The sequence below is a fragment of the Diospyros lotus genome, chromosome 7, assembly GCF_014633365.1.
Source record: "Diospyros lotus cultivar Yz01 chromosome 7, ASM1463336v1, whole genome shotgun sequence".
In the NCBI taxonomy this organism is placed as follows: domain Eukaryota; kingdom Viridiplantae; phylum Streptophyta; class Magnoliopsida; order Ericales; family Ebenaceae; genus Diospyros; species Diospyros lotus.
Genome location: NC_068344.1, coordinates 30,242,858 through 30,261,303, shown reverse-complemented (window position 1 = coordinate 30,261,303; position 18,446 = coordinate 30,242,858). Strand labels below are relative to the sequence as shown.

Sequence of the window (18,446 nt, the reverse complement as noted above, 5' to 3'; positions counted from 1 at the left end):
CAAGCATGCTGGTATCTGAAAAATATAGGTTGTATTGCCAATTAGATGAAATTCGTATCATTCTTGTTTCTCTTGCATCCAAGAAATTTGCTCATCTAAAAGAAATAGAAGGGAAGAAAAGGGAATTACTTTCTTTGATTGTGTTATATTTTGTGAAACATAAAAGAGGCCCAAGTCTGGGGGGCCTCTTGTGGCAACCTGGGCTGCCCTTTTGGGCGCCCACTGGAGGGCCGCAAGATGCAGCCAACTTGGGCCAAGCCCATTTCTCATAGCTCTTGATCTCTTGTCGTTTTGCCTGCTGCTGCTCCTTTGTGCACGATTCAATCCAGACCATCGGCGCTGCTTTTGTTGAGGCAATCCGAGCCATTCATTTCGTTTATATCTCGCCTCGAGATTGCCATTTTCTGATTGCATCGAAGACGAGCTTGAAGGAGGGGGTTGGGAGAGGGTCGGTCATTTTCTAGGGTTTTCATCTTTTACTCTCTCTCTCGTTCTCTCTCTGTAAATGCTGTATAGTTCGTCTTCTGCAAGGGCATCCTGATTTTGTGTTGTGTAAGGAAAGCTCCTAATCTGTAAGTGATTTTGTGACTTGCTGTTTTAGAAAATCAGGGTTGTTTTGTTATTGTTTTTCTGTAATCAGATTGAATCTATTTAGTGGAAGTGAGCTCTTCTCACCGGAGCTCAAGTGGACGTAGCCCTATTTTTGGGGTGAACCACTATAAAATCTTGCGCCTCTTGTTTCTGGTTTATGTTTGAAATACTGTTAATATTGGTTGCGTTTAACCTTTCAGTTCGTGTGAGTTCATTTGTGTGAGATTTTGACGGTGTGTTTGTGTTTGGAGATTTTGCTATCTCTGTTTGTGTGTAACAGATTGATTCATACTCTTCTTGCCATTTTAGCCCGAGTTCCTTGCCGGAATTGCTAATTGAAGGGAGTGTACCTAAGAAATTTCTTATCCACGAACATGAGACCTCTGAGCTGCTATGTAAAATGACCTTAATTGTGCCTAAGATGTAACTAATTAAGTCATCAACATAATCATGCACTTGAAGCTTTCATTGTAGGGTCTGACCGTGCATGGAAAATGAAATAAATGCATCTAAACATATGAAATAATTGTCTTTAATCGAGTACATCTCTTGCAGCTCTCTCTTTGATTAATGATTAGGTCACTCTAATCTGAATTGCGTAGCTCGATCTTATGGGAAGTTGATTCCAAAACCGCTGTTATATTATCTTCTCAACTTTTAATTTGATGAAGCGAAATCTTTAATTATCTTAAACACGTATACTTTAGTAAGCTATGACTATGCAATCTAATTGGTTGGCAGATTATCAAACATGTGGATCTATCCACCAAAGGACCCACTTCATGGCGCAGAACTTCTAACAGTAGTGAGAATATTGAATCAGATTAATGAAGTGGGTGCACACTTAATTGTTTATGATTTTTTGTTTTGTTTTGATGGAATTTGTAATGAAACTTTGAGAAGGAAAAGGGAAGGAGATTATGAAGTTGGTTCTTTGAAAGCTGTTTGTGAAGAAGGAAAATGAAAGGAAAAGTTGATCAGGTAAAGTAGAAAGCAGGAAATATGGTATGGAGAGATCAAAGTCAACTATAAAAAAGTTTTAATAAGTGTAAATCTTATGAAATCCTGTCGGTCAGGTACATTTGAGATGGTTGTCATTAATTTCCTAGTTTTTGTTTTTAATTTTTTATAAAATAAAAATTAAGTGATAGTATTATTAGTTTTTATTTTCAAATCGATGAGTTGTTAGATTAACTCAACCCATCAAGTTATGAATTGATCTTGGTCGAGTTAAAATTAACTCGTTTGACATCTTTGATGAAAAGGAAATCGACACTGATTGTTGAGTGTGAGTAAAATATTGAGTGAAATTAAAAAGTAAAATGAAAATAATTTTTTTGTGTTTAAAATTTTTAAAGTAAGTAATCAAATAATTTTTGGTATTTATAAAATTTAAAAAGATCAAACAAACGTACAAACAAAAGGCCAAGTCTTTGGTGGAAATTAAAAGAAATAATCTTCAATATATGTCAACAATTAAATATATAGCTAGAAAACAACATTAATTAATTTCCTCAAATCTCTCTGGTTAATTAAACCATAGATGGTGTGATTGAATTTGTCAGTGTAGTTGAACTGCCCCCATCCATCCTTACGTGTTTAAAACTTTATTTTTCTTCGCGATTTTGTTAACTTAAAAAACATCCAAAATATTATTTGTAGATGGAAATTTATTCATTTTATTGTATATTTTATTGTGCACTCTATTAAATTAAGAATATAAAAATGTTTATAACCTCACAATGTATAATGCAGTAAAAATTGAGGGTACAATAAAATCTACAAAATAACTTCATATATAAATAATATTTTCTTTAGAAAAACTCAATATATATACAAGATTGGAAAAACATAGTGAAGTTGGGGTCAATTACAATTACCCTCTAATTCAATGTTTCATTTCCCACAAAAAGCACATCCCATTAAAATCCAATTTTATAGTTTTAATTTGTGAATTTTCGTTTCAACAACCTTTAACATAAAAAAATACTTACAGAGTCGTTACTGTAATTCTTCATTTAACTTTACATAATATGACACTCGCACTATTATTATTACAATATATATATAGTAGAATGTCACATTTATATCACAATAGAGAAAATATTGTCACATTGGAAACATTTTAGCACATACTATAAGGTTACTTTAATTTTTGTTTCTTGATTTTAATTGCTTTCAAAACTGAAAACAATAAAAAATAATTTATAAATACTACTACTTCCTTATATGTTTCATTTTTAATCTGATACTAATCGTTAGTTAGAACAAGCCCTCCTTTGATTAAAAAAAACCCACAAATTAATTCCCTTTTATTATTTATTAAATAAGTAGAGTTTAGAAAAAATTCTTTTCCCTCGTGAGAATTCATAATCATTATTATTTTCTCGTTTCTATATCACTACAAAAAACATGAGATTTGAGATGTAAATTTTTGAAACGAAAAAAAATTCTTCTTAAATTTGAGACGGATTTGAAAATTAAAAAAATTCACCTCAAATTTAAAACAGATTTTAAAATTGATAATTTTTCATCTCAAATTTGAGATGAATTAATTAGAGACGAAAAATTTACCATCTCAAATTTGAAGTTTAAACTCTAATTTCAAAGGAGACTACTATAAGTTTTTTTGAACATAATCTTTCACCGACAATTCAAAATTTAATTTAATTTAAATATGTTCAAAATTATTTAGTAAATGAGTTAAGCTTGAATTTTAAACTTCAATTCATCTGGGTTTATGGACAAACTTATTTATTATAAGTTATAAACTCGTTTGTGACTTGTTTATAGATTTACTTTGAAATAGTATCTGGTCTTTATAATTAATTTTTTTTCATAATATTTATATTATTTAAAATTAAAATATATTAATTTTATATGTTAAGCGCTTATTCATCTGCATACATTATTATTGTGCCCAAATGCCAAATAAAAGTACAATATAAGGAATAAAATTTAAAATTTATAAATAAAGAAGAAAAATAAATATTTATGCAATATTTATATTTTGTTGTCAATTTCATTATAATATTTGGGTTTAACTTTTTAAAACTTTTGATGTTACCAGTTTGAGATAATGATTATAAATTTAAAACTTATAAAAAGACTTATTTAACATAAATGAGAGAAGAGTCTATAAATATTATTATTTAGATTCAAATCAAATGCGATAAAACCCAAAACAAACAAATAATTTTGAATAATTAAGAGGGTTGACTTTGATGCAACCTCTAGGCAGTGGGAAAACAATGTTTTTGGAAAGTAATATCCAAAACTAGCAGCTAGTTTAACAACTGATTTGCTTCAAATTTAATTAGTTTGTGATGAAATGAAGAAAAAAGAGAAGAGAAGAGAGAAAATCGAATTAAACACAAACACGTATGCAACAAATGAGGACAAGAGGGAAGAGACCATAACAGCCGGCTTCCAGCTGCCTCCATCGCCGGCTTCCTCCGGTTTGCCAGCGCACACTAATTAACTCTTCCGAACCCCATTAATTCTCTTAATCCCTTCTTTAAATCCCCCTCTTCCTCTTCTTCTTTGGAAAACTCACACACACTCTCTCTCTCTCTCTCTCTCTCTCTATTTATATATATATATCTCTATCTTATTATTATCATCCTTCCTTCACTGTGTCCAACTCGTAATTTGTTTTCACCACCCCGCATAGCAGTTTCATGGCGAAGTTATCACAGCAAAACACCAACAGCAATAACGGCAATGCAAACAAGGCCACCACTAATCCCGGCTCCGTGATCAAGAAGGCCAAGAGGACCAGAAAGACTGTCCCCAGAGACTCGCCGCTTCAGCGTAGTTCCATTTACAGAGGGGTTACGAGGTTGACGATGATGGCTTCGTTCCTTAATTTTGATAATCTTTTCTTTTGATTGTTATTTTGTTGTTGTTGTTTAGTTTGGTTTCTGGTACCATGTGGGTTGGTTCAGGCACAGATGGACGGGAAGGTATGAAGCTCATTTGTGGGATAAGAACAGCTGGAATGAGTCCCAGAACAAGAAGGGAAGACAAGGTTAATTGTTCATGATCATCGCCTCATTAATTAATCAATTAGTTTTTTGGAATTTTTACTTGCATTTTGTAATTCTAGTTAATTTTTAAAAATATTCATCACATTGATCGATTTCTTTCTTCTTGTTTTGCGCCGGCGGTCATTCGGGGGATCGGTTCGGTGGAATCTGATGAAATGTAGTCTATCTCGGTACGTAGAGTGATCAACACGATATTGATCATGAATCTGGTTTCTTTGCTGTAGTTGTGAAACGCGTAAAAATTATCATATTAACCACAAGTTTAACGGGGGAGAGAGAGTAAGAAGGTCCCTAAAAACAGTTATATATATATATATATGTAATCAGCAGGCACGGCTCTTCCTAAGAGGAGTCTTCGGATGCAGATAAAACCTAGAGAAACGGTTGTGTTCCAGGTCCCGGGCCATGATATCCCTTGAGACTGGATTCCCTTTTCATCTAGAAAAAAAGAAAAAAGAAAAAAGGAAAAAGGAAATGTATATAGGCTCATTTTTCAGATAGGTTTTGTTCTTCAAATATAGCAATAATCTTAGAACTAATGGAAACATCTTGTGGGTGTTTCGATTCTGGAAACTTGTTCTTTCACATATTTAATGTTGTTTGTTTCTCATCAGGTGCCTACAACGATGAAGACGCAGCTGCTCATGCTTATGATTTAGCAGCACTGAAATATTGGGGCCGAGAAACCATTCTTAACTTTCCAGTAATTACTTATTTTCCTTCAAATAGCTGAATTTTCTTACAAAAGTTTGTTCATCTCGTTAATTAACCTGCTGCATGGAAAATTAGCAAAGATAATGATGAACTATATTTAATTAATTACTGTAGGTGTCAACGTATCAAGAAGAGCTCAAGGAAATGGAGGGTCTGTCCAGAGAGGAGTATATTGGATCATTGAGAAGGTAATTATTAAGTTTAACTGCAGAAGGCTATAACAAAGAGAAATAGTTCAATTATTTATCTTGGTTTTAATTAATTAGTTAAATTTTTCTGTTAATACCCTGCAGGAAAAGCAGCGGTTTTTCTCGGGGAGTCTCCAAATACAGAGGAGTCGCAAAGTAATTAAATATGAAAGAGATCACTTGCTTTTTTTTTTTTGCTGATAATTGTTTTGTTCTTTTTTAAATGCAATGAATTTTGAGAATTAATTTGTCTTTGTTTTGTGGTACCATATTTGTGCTTTCGATAAATTAGGCTATTCTTTGGACAATATTTGTTCTTAATGTTTCATGAAAATTTACCCTATATAATTACAAACCCTAGATTTTGATTAAAGATCAAATTTTGTCACTTGGCACAATACAAAGATTCTTCACACAAGAAGGTCACGGAATGTTTTATTTTTCGGGGATATTAAAGAAAGATTTTATTAAGCAGGTCATAAAACTGTGTTATATAGTTATTGTTGAAAGTTTAAACCTTTCTAATTACATTTTTAGTATGGAAGTAGGTTAATTATTCTTGTTTTTCTAATTTAAGGGAAGATTATTGAATTTAATTTTAAATTGAAGATGGAAAATAATCTTCCTTCTTGAACTTACTTCATTTTCATGTCGTGAACAGACATCATCACAATGGAAGATGGGAAGCCAGGATTGGAAGAGTGTTTGGCAACAAATACCTTTATCTGGGGACATATGGTATCTATATATATATATGTATCCTTCACCTTTAATTATCAACATTACGTAAGCTATCATCGTCGTGTCAGAGATCAACTGGTACTAATTGCATGATTTATGTATAAGCATGGCCAAACAAATATAGATTAATCACGCATATATATCTTGGTCAACTGTACTGTCCATGCAAGCAGCTACTTAGAACTAACCTAATTTCCCTGTTTCAATTATCAACATTACGTAAGCTATCAATCACCATCAGTTAGTTTGGGTTGCTGCACCAACCCTAACCATTCCACAATCCTCAAAATATTAGTAGAATTCCAACTCTCCGACAACTATTTTACGCGCTCTTTTTCTTTTATATTTATTTTACAATTAATTAAATCATGTCATGTATATTTTCTCCCTCTAAATTGTGCTTAAATGATCTTGTTCGTTATTTTTGCAGCTACTCAAGAAGAGGCTGCAATTGCATATGATGTTGCAGCCATAGAATATCGGGGGCTTAATGCTGTCACAAATTTTGACCTTAGTCGATATATAAAATGGCTAAGACCTAACAACAATAATACCAATAATCAACTAAACCCTAACATTGAGACTAACCCAGATAATACTATCATGGCCCGAAATCATGAACTTGAATTAAATGCCCACCTCCACAACCAAGATCAGGCTGCAATCGCGGGTGCTGTCTCTGCTCCAAATCAGGCTCGGCCAGGCACTGCCACGTCAGCCCTCGGACTTCTACTTCAGTCATCAAAATTTAAGGAGATGATGGAGATGACCACGGCAGCCGAGTTTCCCTCCATAATGCCTCAAGAGTCTAATCCACAACAATGCAATGCATTTCCTGATGACATACAAAGTTACTTTGATCAGTCTGGTGTTTATGGTGAAGGAGATCATGATATTTTCTTCGGGGAGCTCAACTCACTGATGTTTGATGCTTGATTAGTGGAATAAATGAATAATCTAGCCAGAGAATGCATGCATGGAGGAAGAGCCTCTATCTTAATTAATTTCCATGACTAATTTTAGACTAAGTATCTGTATTTTGTGAGTTAGGGTCGACCAATAATGATGATATATAATGCTCAAATTTGAGTATTTGAGAAGTGATTTTCATGCATGGTCATGGGAAGAAGGATGGCCAGTTATATATTAACTGGCACATTTCATGTATATATGATGAGAATAAAAGGCAAAACATGTAATTTCTTCATGTATCTTCTCTTTCAATAATTAATAGACTTAATTTTCATCGGTCCTTTTATCAGTGTTATAGACCATGCATGTTGATATCCGGGACTAATTTGTTGTTTAGGGGTCGATTTTTATTAGTGGAATAAATTAATACTTATGCTATATATATGTTAGACGTTGTTAATACTACTGTTATTTTCTATGCATCCATTTTTGAATTTTATTTTAACAATATCTTGAATGAACTGATATCATACTCTAAATACAATTTAAACTACTGACTGTTATTTAAGCTAGTAATTGTTGGAGGAGGAAGAATATATGGAAGAGGTTTTTAACTTCATTCACTTTTATCTCTATACAATTTGAAGTATATATAGAAAATATGGATTACTCTTTGAAAACTAACTACATGCACCATTTTAATCTTTTTATGCATGAATTATATTTAATACTAAATACATGTACTATATTAAGATACACACATCCATTCACCTTCTACATGCACTTAATTAAAACACAGAGACATGTGAATTTAGACTTCTTGAGAACACCAAAATTATTAATTCCAATAGTAATAGCTCTAGGAAAAAGGCTTGGATGGGCATAGTTAAAGAAACTAAGTACATCTGTTTGAAGCAGAGAACAGAGTGTCCTTAGGATAGTTTCATTTGTTGAGTTTCCTTTCTAATTAACGCTACCTCTTTCCATTGCAGAAAATCTTATATAAGACCTAAAAATATTCAGTTTTGTTATTTTATTTTATTATTTGAGTGAAAGTCCATAACATTCAGGTTTCAACTCCTTAATGTTGTCATCAATGCTCATTTGTTTTCCTTTCTTGTTGTAATTCCATGCTGCAAGTTTTTTGAGGTTTTTAGATTTGGCTAGTTTGGAGTTTGTTTGTTGTCGATTAATATTATTTTAGGTTACTATCTCATACTCGTTTAAAAAATAAAAGTTAATTTATTTAACCCCGTTACTATACAATGAATTTTGTGCCCTTGCCCGTCAATCTCAAATATTTCCCAAAGTTTTTTTTAATTATTCCCTCTTTTCTAAAATTTTGCTTATTTTTTCAATGACCAAAAAAATAACTACTCATTCAGTTTTGTGTTTTTGGATTTTCTTCCAATTTCTATATATATACTGGATTGAAGTTGAACCACCACTATGATTTTGTGGATTGACCACGGGCCAAGGGCCCATGGCTTACCTTCTTCAGTGATATATATGTGTGTGTGTGTGGGGCATACAATGATCGAGATATTGTACCAGCTATAACATGAAGAAAAAATTTGAGAGAGAATATAATGGAGTTATTATTAGGATATATTGTACATATATTTACAAAATGTGTCATGATTTGATAAAATTAATTAATATTATTGACTTAAAGGGCTTATCATCAATTATCTCCAGTTGTAAGAATTATAAGGGTTTATAGTTTTACCTGTATAAAAAAATATTTTGACGTGGGTTTCCATTTTTCTTCGAGTAAAAACAGGCCATCACTGATTGAATAGATTTTTTTTTTAATATTGTGGGATTATGAGTATAGATTTATTGAGACCAACCCACATTTCTTTCATATCATATAATTTTTTTCTTCTAATTTTTATATACGATCCGAATGTAACGCACACACATACATACATATATATGGTAGATTCTTAAGCCAGTATGTCCCAATTCACAAATGAAGCAAGGGGAAAAGAAGAAAATGACAAAAGGCAGGAAATAGCTTAATTAATATTCTCCGAAAGGCTAGCTCTTGTGGGAGAATTGATCAGATTATTCCAATCTTCCCATACAATATACACATGCAATATCTAATTCCATTTATTTGCTAGAGGTCCCCTGGGATGGATATTATTGGTGCCAAGAATTTGTATTAATTTCATACTTAATTTAAAATTAACTTCAATTAATACTTTTAAATTAATGATAGTTTATATTGTATAAGTGGTATTAAAGTCAAAATAAATTAAAATTATATTAAGAAATGTACATGAACCAAACTTTTATATCTGAAATTGATTATCCAACAAAACAATAAATTTTTGGGCATGTAACGAGTTAACTTATTATATATGGATAAGTTGCTTTAAAGTCCATGTAAATTAACAAAACAGTACTATCTAATTATGGGTTATGTTAACATGTGTCCTCATCAAGGCATTATATTTCATGTATTTTATTTTTAGAAAAATTGTAATAATATTGTAAGTTGTGTTTAACCTTCAAACGCTTTTGTTGATTAATAAAATATTTCACAATATTATATATTTATTACTAATAAAAAAAGTGTTTAAACATTAAAAATAATGTGAAATTATTGTAACTTAACAAAAAATAAAATAAATTAAATGCACCTTAACAAATATTTTAAGTTAACATAACCCTTTAATAATTATATATCAATTTTTTTAGTTATAAGTAAAAACTGGCAGTCATAATATCGCTGAGGTGCACACTGGATATATAATAAATATCTCGACTATTTATTAATGGCAATCACCTTATATATGGTGTATCCTCATCACATGCATACGTAAATGATCCAACCAATTTGGATCAACCAATTGTGATGACACATCAAGTCCATTTGAAGCTTTCATTTTGAATCAATTCCTAGATCACCTTTAGTAGCAGGCCTGCATGTTGTGGCATATTCCATCAACCTGGTTTATGAACTTGAAGGATTATTGATTGATTGTAGGTTAAACAACATGAATTAATTATTTGTTCATCATCAGATTCGAAAGGGATTGAATATATTGCATTTTTTGCCTCCTTTGTATGTGCTACTTATAAAATCCATCTAGGGATACTAAGGCTTTGTTTTCTTTGTTGTTTTTTTTTTTCGTTTTTAATTTTTAATTTTCTAAAACAGGGAAATCGTGTTTACTTTTATATTTTTAAAAACGTATTTTCAAAAGTAAAAAAATTTTTTATAAAAAAAATTTAAAACAATAAAAAGTCATTTTGATTATTTTCATCATAAACACTTTTAAAATTTTCAAAATATAAAAAATGCTACAAAGAAGAGGAATTTGTTTTTAGCAATTTTAAAATAGATATTCAAAATATAAAATTAAAAATAAATTCAAAATTGAAAACTAAAAATTAAAACACGAGTAGCTCCAAAGAAAAAACAAGACTTTATTACCAACAAACAACAGTAATTGATGAACAAGAGAATATGCATATGTATGTATGTATAGGTATATGGCTTGTGTTTATGTGCCCTTGAGAAACTTCTTGCATATCCTTTCCCAGCGTTTCCTGTCTGGTTCAGCTGTCTCCAATTTGGACTTGGCGTCTTGGGCGAATCCTTTCTGCTACCATATAAAGAATTGATTGATTGATTAATTAATTAATTGAAGAATGAATTAATCAGTGATATGTATATATATATATATATATATTTATATATGAACTTTGGATTATGATGATGACGACCTCAATGCAGTCATTAGTGAGGAGACGATCGATGAGATGATGAAGAATGTCCTTGGTGTACTCAGGATGGCCTTGAATCCCCAGAATATGATCTGCAATGCTGAACATCTCCACTCCTGTTTTGTCTGAATATGCTCTTACTTCTGCCCCCACTGGAACCTCCAAAACCTGCATGCACTTCGCGTCAATTATTTATATATATATATATTTTCAAAACGATACCTACCCTCCCCTACCCTACCCTACCCTACCCTACCCTTAAAAACTATTCCTAATATATATTCTTACACCCAAGAGAGGTATTCCTAAAATTAATCATGACCATATAATATGCGGAATTAATCATATAGTCCTCTCTATTTTGATTTTTTGTGTTTGCTTAACAATTAAGGAGTGTTTAATTGTATTATTTAGAATTTAATTCTAGGTAATATTTCCTAAAAAACAAAAACCACCCCACCCCTTGAAAAATAAATTATATGGAAATAAACTTTAAATGTTTATACCATACATATTTTTCTATAAAAAAGTTAAGAGTGTTTAATTATTTTTTATAAAAAATGTGTAATAATTATATATTTTTTTATGATAAATATATATAATCAAACATGGAAGAGAGAGGGGGGAACATTAAGAGACCTCATCTTGGTGGCACTCAATGATGGAAAGGGCAGGAGGGGTTTCATCCAGGCCTTCAAGAAAGGCACAGGGGGAGAAACTCTTCACTATTTTCACACTTCTCAACCCAATGTCCCAACCACTGTAGGTCCTTCCCACTTTTCCACCCAGTGCTCTACTTAGGACCTGCACACATGTATGTTTAAAAAATCATTAATTTAATTTAGTCTTTCTCCAGAAAAATGCAAATGCAAATGCAAATGCAAATACAAATACAAATACAATTCTCCATCGATCTTCGTGTAATTATATAGTTACGTACCTGGTGGCCAAAGCAAATGCCAAGAACTTTCTTTCTCATGGAATCCAGGGTTTGCAGGAGAAAGCAAAGCTTGAGAATCCAGCAGTCATTGCCATTGGCATCATGAGGGCTGCCACTCACCACAAAGCCATGATAGCTTTCGAGCTCATTCATGTCTGGGAACTCTCCATTAACAACCCTAAACAAGTCCCATCTCTCCCCACTTCCTTCTTCTCGCAAGGCTGCCATAAACACGTTGAAGTAGCCGCCATACACGTTCTTCACATACTCTGAGTCCTGGCATGCCTGCAACAACCCGTATCTCTTCTCTTCTTTGATCCCCATGATCACCATGAAATTCTGGGAATAAGCTTCAACTGTATGGATGAATGCTTGAGAGGAATATTAACCAGTTGTTTGGAGCATGGAAAGGTTGGATACGGCGTATTTATAGGCCAGACACTACATGTAAACGCAAAGGCATCCGTCACAATTCTGAGTAAATATTAATTACAAAGCGGAGATAAATAATCTTTTCGGTTCTCCTTAAAATGACGATATCTCATTAACCTAGCTAGTTCATAAGACAACCTAAATTCCATTGGAGTGCTTGTCCTCCACTACAGAGATTCTGCAAAACCAAGACCACATTAAAGTCAAAATACAAATGGATGGGGGCGGAAAGGCTATATGGTGTTACTCCCATCACCTTGTATTCCGTCCAAATTCATGAGAGAATAAATAAATTTAATCTAAAATAGATACTGCTAAACAAAAACACAACGTATAATTTATAGTATATATAAATTAAAAAATAAAAAGATTGTGAATGTGACATTTGTTAATCCTAGTTTAATTTTTGTTTTTTAAATAAAAATAAATATTAACACAATATATATAGTAAGATTAATCTTTCTCTCTATTTTAACTTAAAAAAGATAATACTTTCAACTCATGAAACAAAAAGGTCAATATTTATGGCGACTTTCCATTACCTTACAACAAGAAAAAGGAAAGTCACATTTTTATTTTATTCTTTTCTTGCTACCTTAAACCAATTCCGAAAGAAAAAAACACAAACAAACCAAGTAGAGGGTGGGTTAGATTCGTATTGATGGAAGCCATCCGACATAGATAAAAACTATGAGTTTGAGCCACATAAAGCATGAAGGAATATATGGCAATAAATAGAAGACAAGCATCTTCTATACAACTCTATATGTAATCCTATACCAATTTGCCATTTTGACACAAATTCCACTGCATATATACTTACTTTAAAATGATCCTTTAAGACAATTTAATGTTTACGATTTCATTTTAAAGTAATTAAGAAATCATTTTACTAATTACTAATTAGAAAAGAATACATAATTAAGACTGGACGGGATTAATTAGACTGGATCAGCCCGTTTTAATTTATTTCAAATTTTCTGATTTTATGTGGTTAGGGTTAGTCCTGTCTAATTTTGACCAAATAAACAATCCTCGCAGCAGAGAAGCATAAAAGCAGATGGTTAGGTAAAAGGAACAATTTTGCTACTTGTACGTACCCAATAACGCACGGGTTGACGCACAGAAAAATATCGCGATAAATTGACAATGAAAATATCGTGATATTTTCATTTAAAGGATGAAAGTTTCTCTCTCCATTTTTCCCCCCTCTCTCGAGCAGCCGCCAGAACCCTTCTCGCCTCCGCCGCCGCGTCGCCTTCTCCAGCAGCTGCCGGATCCGTCTCGCCTCCGAGACGAGAGTGGTGTTAATTTTTTTGTGGCTGTATTATTATTTTCGATAAAAACCGACTACTCCTTAAAAGAGGAGAATGGTGTTAATTTCTTTCTTTGAATTAGAGAATCCAATTTAATTATGGATGTATGAATTTTGATTAAGAAGATGATAACGATTTGAATATTGTTTTTGGTCGACAGTAAGGTGTAATTGGTAGTGCACTTGTTGTATCTTGGCTTATCTCATCCCATTCATCTGGTCATGATATGCCATTTCATGGTTGAGTCTTTAATTTGGTATTGAGACTGGCTCCCTTAGAGGACTCAAAACACTGTTTGTACAACTTCGTAGATCTTATAACAGGTTATATTGTCCTATTCATTTGTTTTTTCTGTTCATTTTGGTTACGGAGGCTCTTAGCCTTATGGTTATGATGAAAGAAACTAGGGGATGGATTAAAATTTTTCACGTAGGAAATAATTTGGATGGCTCTATCTCGCTCTCTTATATGGAATTATTGTTCTTGTATGATCCCCCGTCATTCGTGCTTTTGATTTTGACAAAGAAGATAAATTACAGGTGAAAATTTTATCTCATTGGATAGAGTAAGAAATCGAATCTATGACCTACTAATACGAATCTTAACTTATCAACCAACTAATTGACCTTTATCTTGAGACTAATGTCACTCTCTTACATACTTCTTATGGATGATGGCATGATGCCTTGTTTTTATGTTTTTTAAGGGGTATCTTTTTTGTTTTGATGAGTTAAAAGAAGATAATCAATTAAATATATTTTATTTTTAAAATATGTATTTGTCAATAATTTAATCTTAAATATTTTTATTTTTAGTTATAGCATCCACTGTATCATTCACGTGAACGTAATGAGCCAAATAAAATAAAAGTTCACAAAAATTTCAGTAAAGCAAAATGGACATATTTCAGTATGTAAATTTAGTAGTTAGATATTATCGATCAAATTTTGTTATTTGGGTGTGTAAATTTAATACTTAAAAAGACGGATTTCATGTAATAAAGATGAAGTCAATGGCAAATGGAGATTGGAGACAGATTACAACTTTTGTAAAACTGTAAATTATTTGACTTTCAGAGGTCGGATAACTGGATCTTCACAAGAAACGTCGACCTTTTTCTCTAGGAACGACGATAGACTCTGTCAAGGTGAGGGGCGATGGCACTAATGCAACGACTAGTCCGTTTTTGGTTTAAATTCGAAGCACGATGGTCGATGCCTTCGCTAATGGAGAACGATGGAGAAGAGTGGAGAACGGTGGCTAGAGCAAAGGAGAAGGCAAAATCGATTGCCCGCTAGTCTATCCCACTTTCTATTTTCATATGCAAATTGGATCCAATTTCTTGCGAGAATTTGATACAAAATATTTTCAATTTACCATGATACAAAATATCGTCAATTTCCCGCACCTATAAATGTTTCTGTAAACAAGCTTATGTATAAATAGCATATCTCTTATCAAATAGATAAGGATAAAGCTATTTGTACAGATGGGGTGTACAGAGAGCTTTACAGAATTATTAAATGACCAAATTACCTCTGAGTTCAACCCAACACACACACACTCTTTCTCTCTCGCCTCGCCTCGTCACTGCTCTGCTCTGCTCTCTTCTATCTCTCTCTCGCGCTTACCTTTGTGCCTTACCATCGCCCTCGCCACTGCTCTCTTTCTCCTTTGTCTCTCTCGCCTTGCCTTGCTTCGCCTCGCTTTCTCTCTCACGCTTGTCTCTGCGCCTCGCCATCGCCCTCGCCGCTTGCCAATTGTCGCCGCCCACTGCACCTCGATTGGTTTGAGTGGTCGCCAGTTGCTAGAGATTGCAACGATGAGGAGGCGAGGCGGCAAGGCGCAAAGACGAGGCGGTGAGAGGCGATAAGGAGACGAGGCGGGAGGCGGTGAGATTGCAGGCGAGGATGAGGCAACGATGAGGTTGTAGGAGAGGGCGAGGCGGGCGACGAGAGAGAGAGAGAAAATAAAGTGAACAAATTGTGATATATCGTAATTTTTTGATGTCAAAATCTCGCGATATATCGTGAGTTATTGAGTCTGTGAAAGAGTTCTGTGAACCCTTTCTGTACAAATAGTGCAACCCAATAGATAAATTGATTATTTTATCGCATTCGATACATTGTGTTATGTACAAATAGCATTACCCAGAGTAGAGTACACAAGGGACCCGATTTCAGGAAGAAAGCAGGCGATATTTTCACTCCATTTTTCCTGTACGTCAAACTGTGCGTCACTTAATGCGCACAATTATCAAAAGTCAAGCGGAAGGGTCGATCGGTGTTCCCCTCAATTTAATTTTCAAATAAATAAACAAGAGAGAGTCAAAAGACAGTTCTAAATATATTTCATTAATATTTTTTGTCGACTTTTTAAACAGATGATGTGATCTCAAAGAAGCCTCTTAAATAAATTACGAATTGATCTATCTATCTATCTATCTTCCCCTTTTTGACTTTTTCTTATTTTACATTATTTTATTATTATTATAAATTCCTTGTCTTGATAATTAGCACAAGATCGAAGGGTACATCTTGAATACTTTAATATTTGATGAGGGGAAAACGTGAAATTACTCATTTTTGAGAAAGACTAGTCTTAGCTCGACAGGGACTTTATAAGAAGCTAGCAGGAGGGAGGGATTGCGTGCCTGATATTCGGTCTCCATTGAAGAAAGTTAACGGATCCAAATCATTGAGGTTTAGGATTAACCCAACAGATCTGTTATTATCCTGTAAAATGGGCCGAGTCTCAGAAGTCTAGGCGATGATACTGAGTATCCTGTTTAACCAAGCTTCAACCAAACTTATATAAATGTCTCTGTTCCTAATAAATAGAGGTATCTAATTCATTTTATCCTAGTTTCTAATCCCATCCCATCTCTTTTAAGATAAGAAAATATTAAGATAAAATTAAAATATTTTTTAAACCAAAATATGAATAGTCAAGATGAGATTGAAAAATATTTTAAGATTTTTATTAAATTTTTTAAAATACACTAGATGACACAAACGCCTTTTTTTTCTTATTTGTAAAGACTAAGATATATATGCTTATCTTAAGGAAAGAAAAAAATAAACATATCTTAAAAAATCAAGATAAAAAGTCACATGACTTCTTTTATAAGAATCATCAGATAAATTTAACAAACACGTTAAAAATTATAAACATCTAAAATACTTCACATATATAAACTTTTTCACCCCATATCTATTAATAAACACTACCTAATTTGTCAATTTATCTTATTGTGAGCTTGTGTCTGTCTGAAAATATTTATGATTAGTTTCCTAATCAAACTTTATTTAAGTTATATACTTAATAATATATTATATGTTATCTTATATTTTTAATTATAATATAGATATACTACATTTTTTAAATTTTAAATAAATATATAATTTTATTTTCAAAATTTAATAATAAATTTTTCTTTTTTCTCTTTTTTTTTTCTTTTTTCTTCTTCTTCGACGCCCTGCATCTTCTCTATTGCCAGTGACCACCGCCGGTCGAAGATTCACACGATTAGAAATTGCAAGCCAATGGGGTTAATATACACAAAAATGTGACAGATTTAATAGTTAAATTTTCGAAGATTTAATTTTTAATTTTCGGCCACAAGTGAAAAAACTCATTGTCAGTCGCCACCGGCCACAGTGGCCGGTGGTTTCCGGTGATTAGAGGCAATCATCATACACCCAAGGGCCCATCAACCAACATACCAAAAAATCAGCAAGATCCAACAGTCAAATTTCCTTAGATCTAAGTTTAAACGTTCGACCCACCCGTCTATATATGTATTGCCAGTCACCACCGGTTACAGTGGCCAGTGGTTTCTAGCTATTAGAGGCAACCACTAGACACTCAAAAGTCCATCGACCAACATACCCAAAAACCAGTAAGAGAAGGAAGAGAAGAGAGGAAAGAGGAGAGGGGAGACAAAACTAGCAAGAAACGATGGGAGGCGGTTGACAATGGCTTGCGTCGCTAGTGGCAGGCGCGGTTAACGACGATGGTGATGGGGGACTCGTGTGGTCAATGGCAGTGGCAGTGGCGGTGGCGGTGGCGGTGGCAGTTGACGATCGAAGAAAGAGAAAGGAGAAAGGAAAGAAGAGATGAGAGAGATGAGAGCTGCTAGGTCTGTGCAAGATTGGTGGGGGGGCTAGCTAGGTGTTTTCCGCGTTTCTAGCATGTTTTGGCTAAAGGGTTTCTTTACAAAATTTGTTCTTGTTTTTGAAAATAGTAAAGTATAAATGCGTTTTTAGTGTATTGAAAAATTGAAAACTCAAAATGGGTTAAAAAACTAGCAAAGAGAACGCAACCTATATTTTCTGAAAGATGAATTCTGTGTTTCTCACTTATAAAAATGGAGAACACTATTTAAACAGGGGGAGAATCCAACCTTGTCTATTCTCCTATATAATTTTCAATTTGGTTCCCTCTTATGTATCTTTCTATTGATATTTTTCCATGCTCAAGTGATATCTATCTTAAAAATTCATTAAGCATTAGGCATGAACTTAGGGGGAGTGTTGTCTCTTGATGTCTTATTTCTCAAAGAAATGAAAATTTAAAAAAAGGGGAAGAAAGTTTTTTCTTTCTATTGGTATCATATGATTTATGTGGTATCAAACTTCTATCCTTTTTACTAATGATGAAAAGGGGGAGAAGGTTTAGTGGAACATTAGTGGTAAATGTTATCTTAAATATTAAAGTTTTATCATCATAAAAAGTGAGAGATTATTGAGTTTGTTCTTTAATTTTTTATGATGATTATTTTATGCAAAATTTTAATGTAAGTCGTGTTCTATGTTAAGTA

The 18,446-nt window shown here is 33.0% G+C and overlaps 2 protein-coding genes across 2 annotated transcripts; one reads left to right on the top strand and one right to left on the bottom strand.

The window, feature by feature from the left end:
* Positions 1-3,928: 3,928 nt before the first annotated feature.
* On the top strand, positions 3,929-7,530 carry LOC127806496 (AP2-like ethylene-responsive transcription factor At1g16060). The gene is made up of 9 exons (XM_052343838.1): positions 3,929-4,049; positions 4,268-4,432; positions 4,539-4,621; positions 4,802-4,810; positions 5,255-5,343; positions 5,469-5,542; positions 5,648-5,698; positions 6,204-6,280; positions 6,714-7,530. The coding sequence occupies exons 2-9, from the start codon at positions 4,272-4,274 to the stop codon at positions 7,217-7,219; spliced, it is 1,050 nt and encodes a 349-aa protein (XP_052199798.1). The 5' UTR covers positions 3,929-4,049; positions 4,268-4,271; the 3' UTR covers positions 7,220-7,530.
* Positions 7,531-10,612: 3,082 nt separating this feature from the next.
* Positions 10,613-12,278, bottom strand: LOC127806636 (gamma-glutamyl peptidase 3-like). The gene is made up of 4 exons (XM_052344049.1): positions 11,877-12,278; positions 11,576-11,740; positions 10,937-11,104; positions 10,613-10,812 (listed from the first exon to the last, which is right to left on the bottom strand). The coding sequence occupies exons 1-4, from the start codon at positions 12,207-12,209 to the stop codon at positions 10,714-10,716; spliced, it is 765 nt and encodes a 254-aa protein (XP_052200009.1). The 5' UTR covers positions 12,210-12,278; the 3' UTR covers positions 10,613-10,713.
* Positions 12,279-18,446: the final 6,168 nt, after the last annotated feature.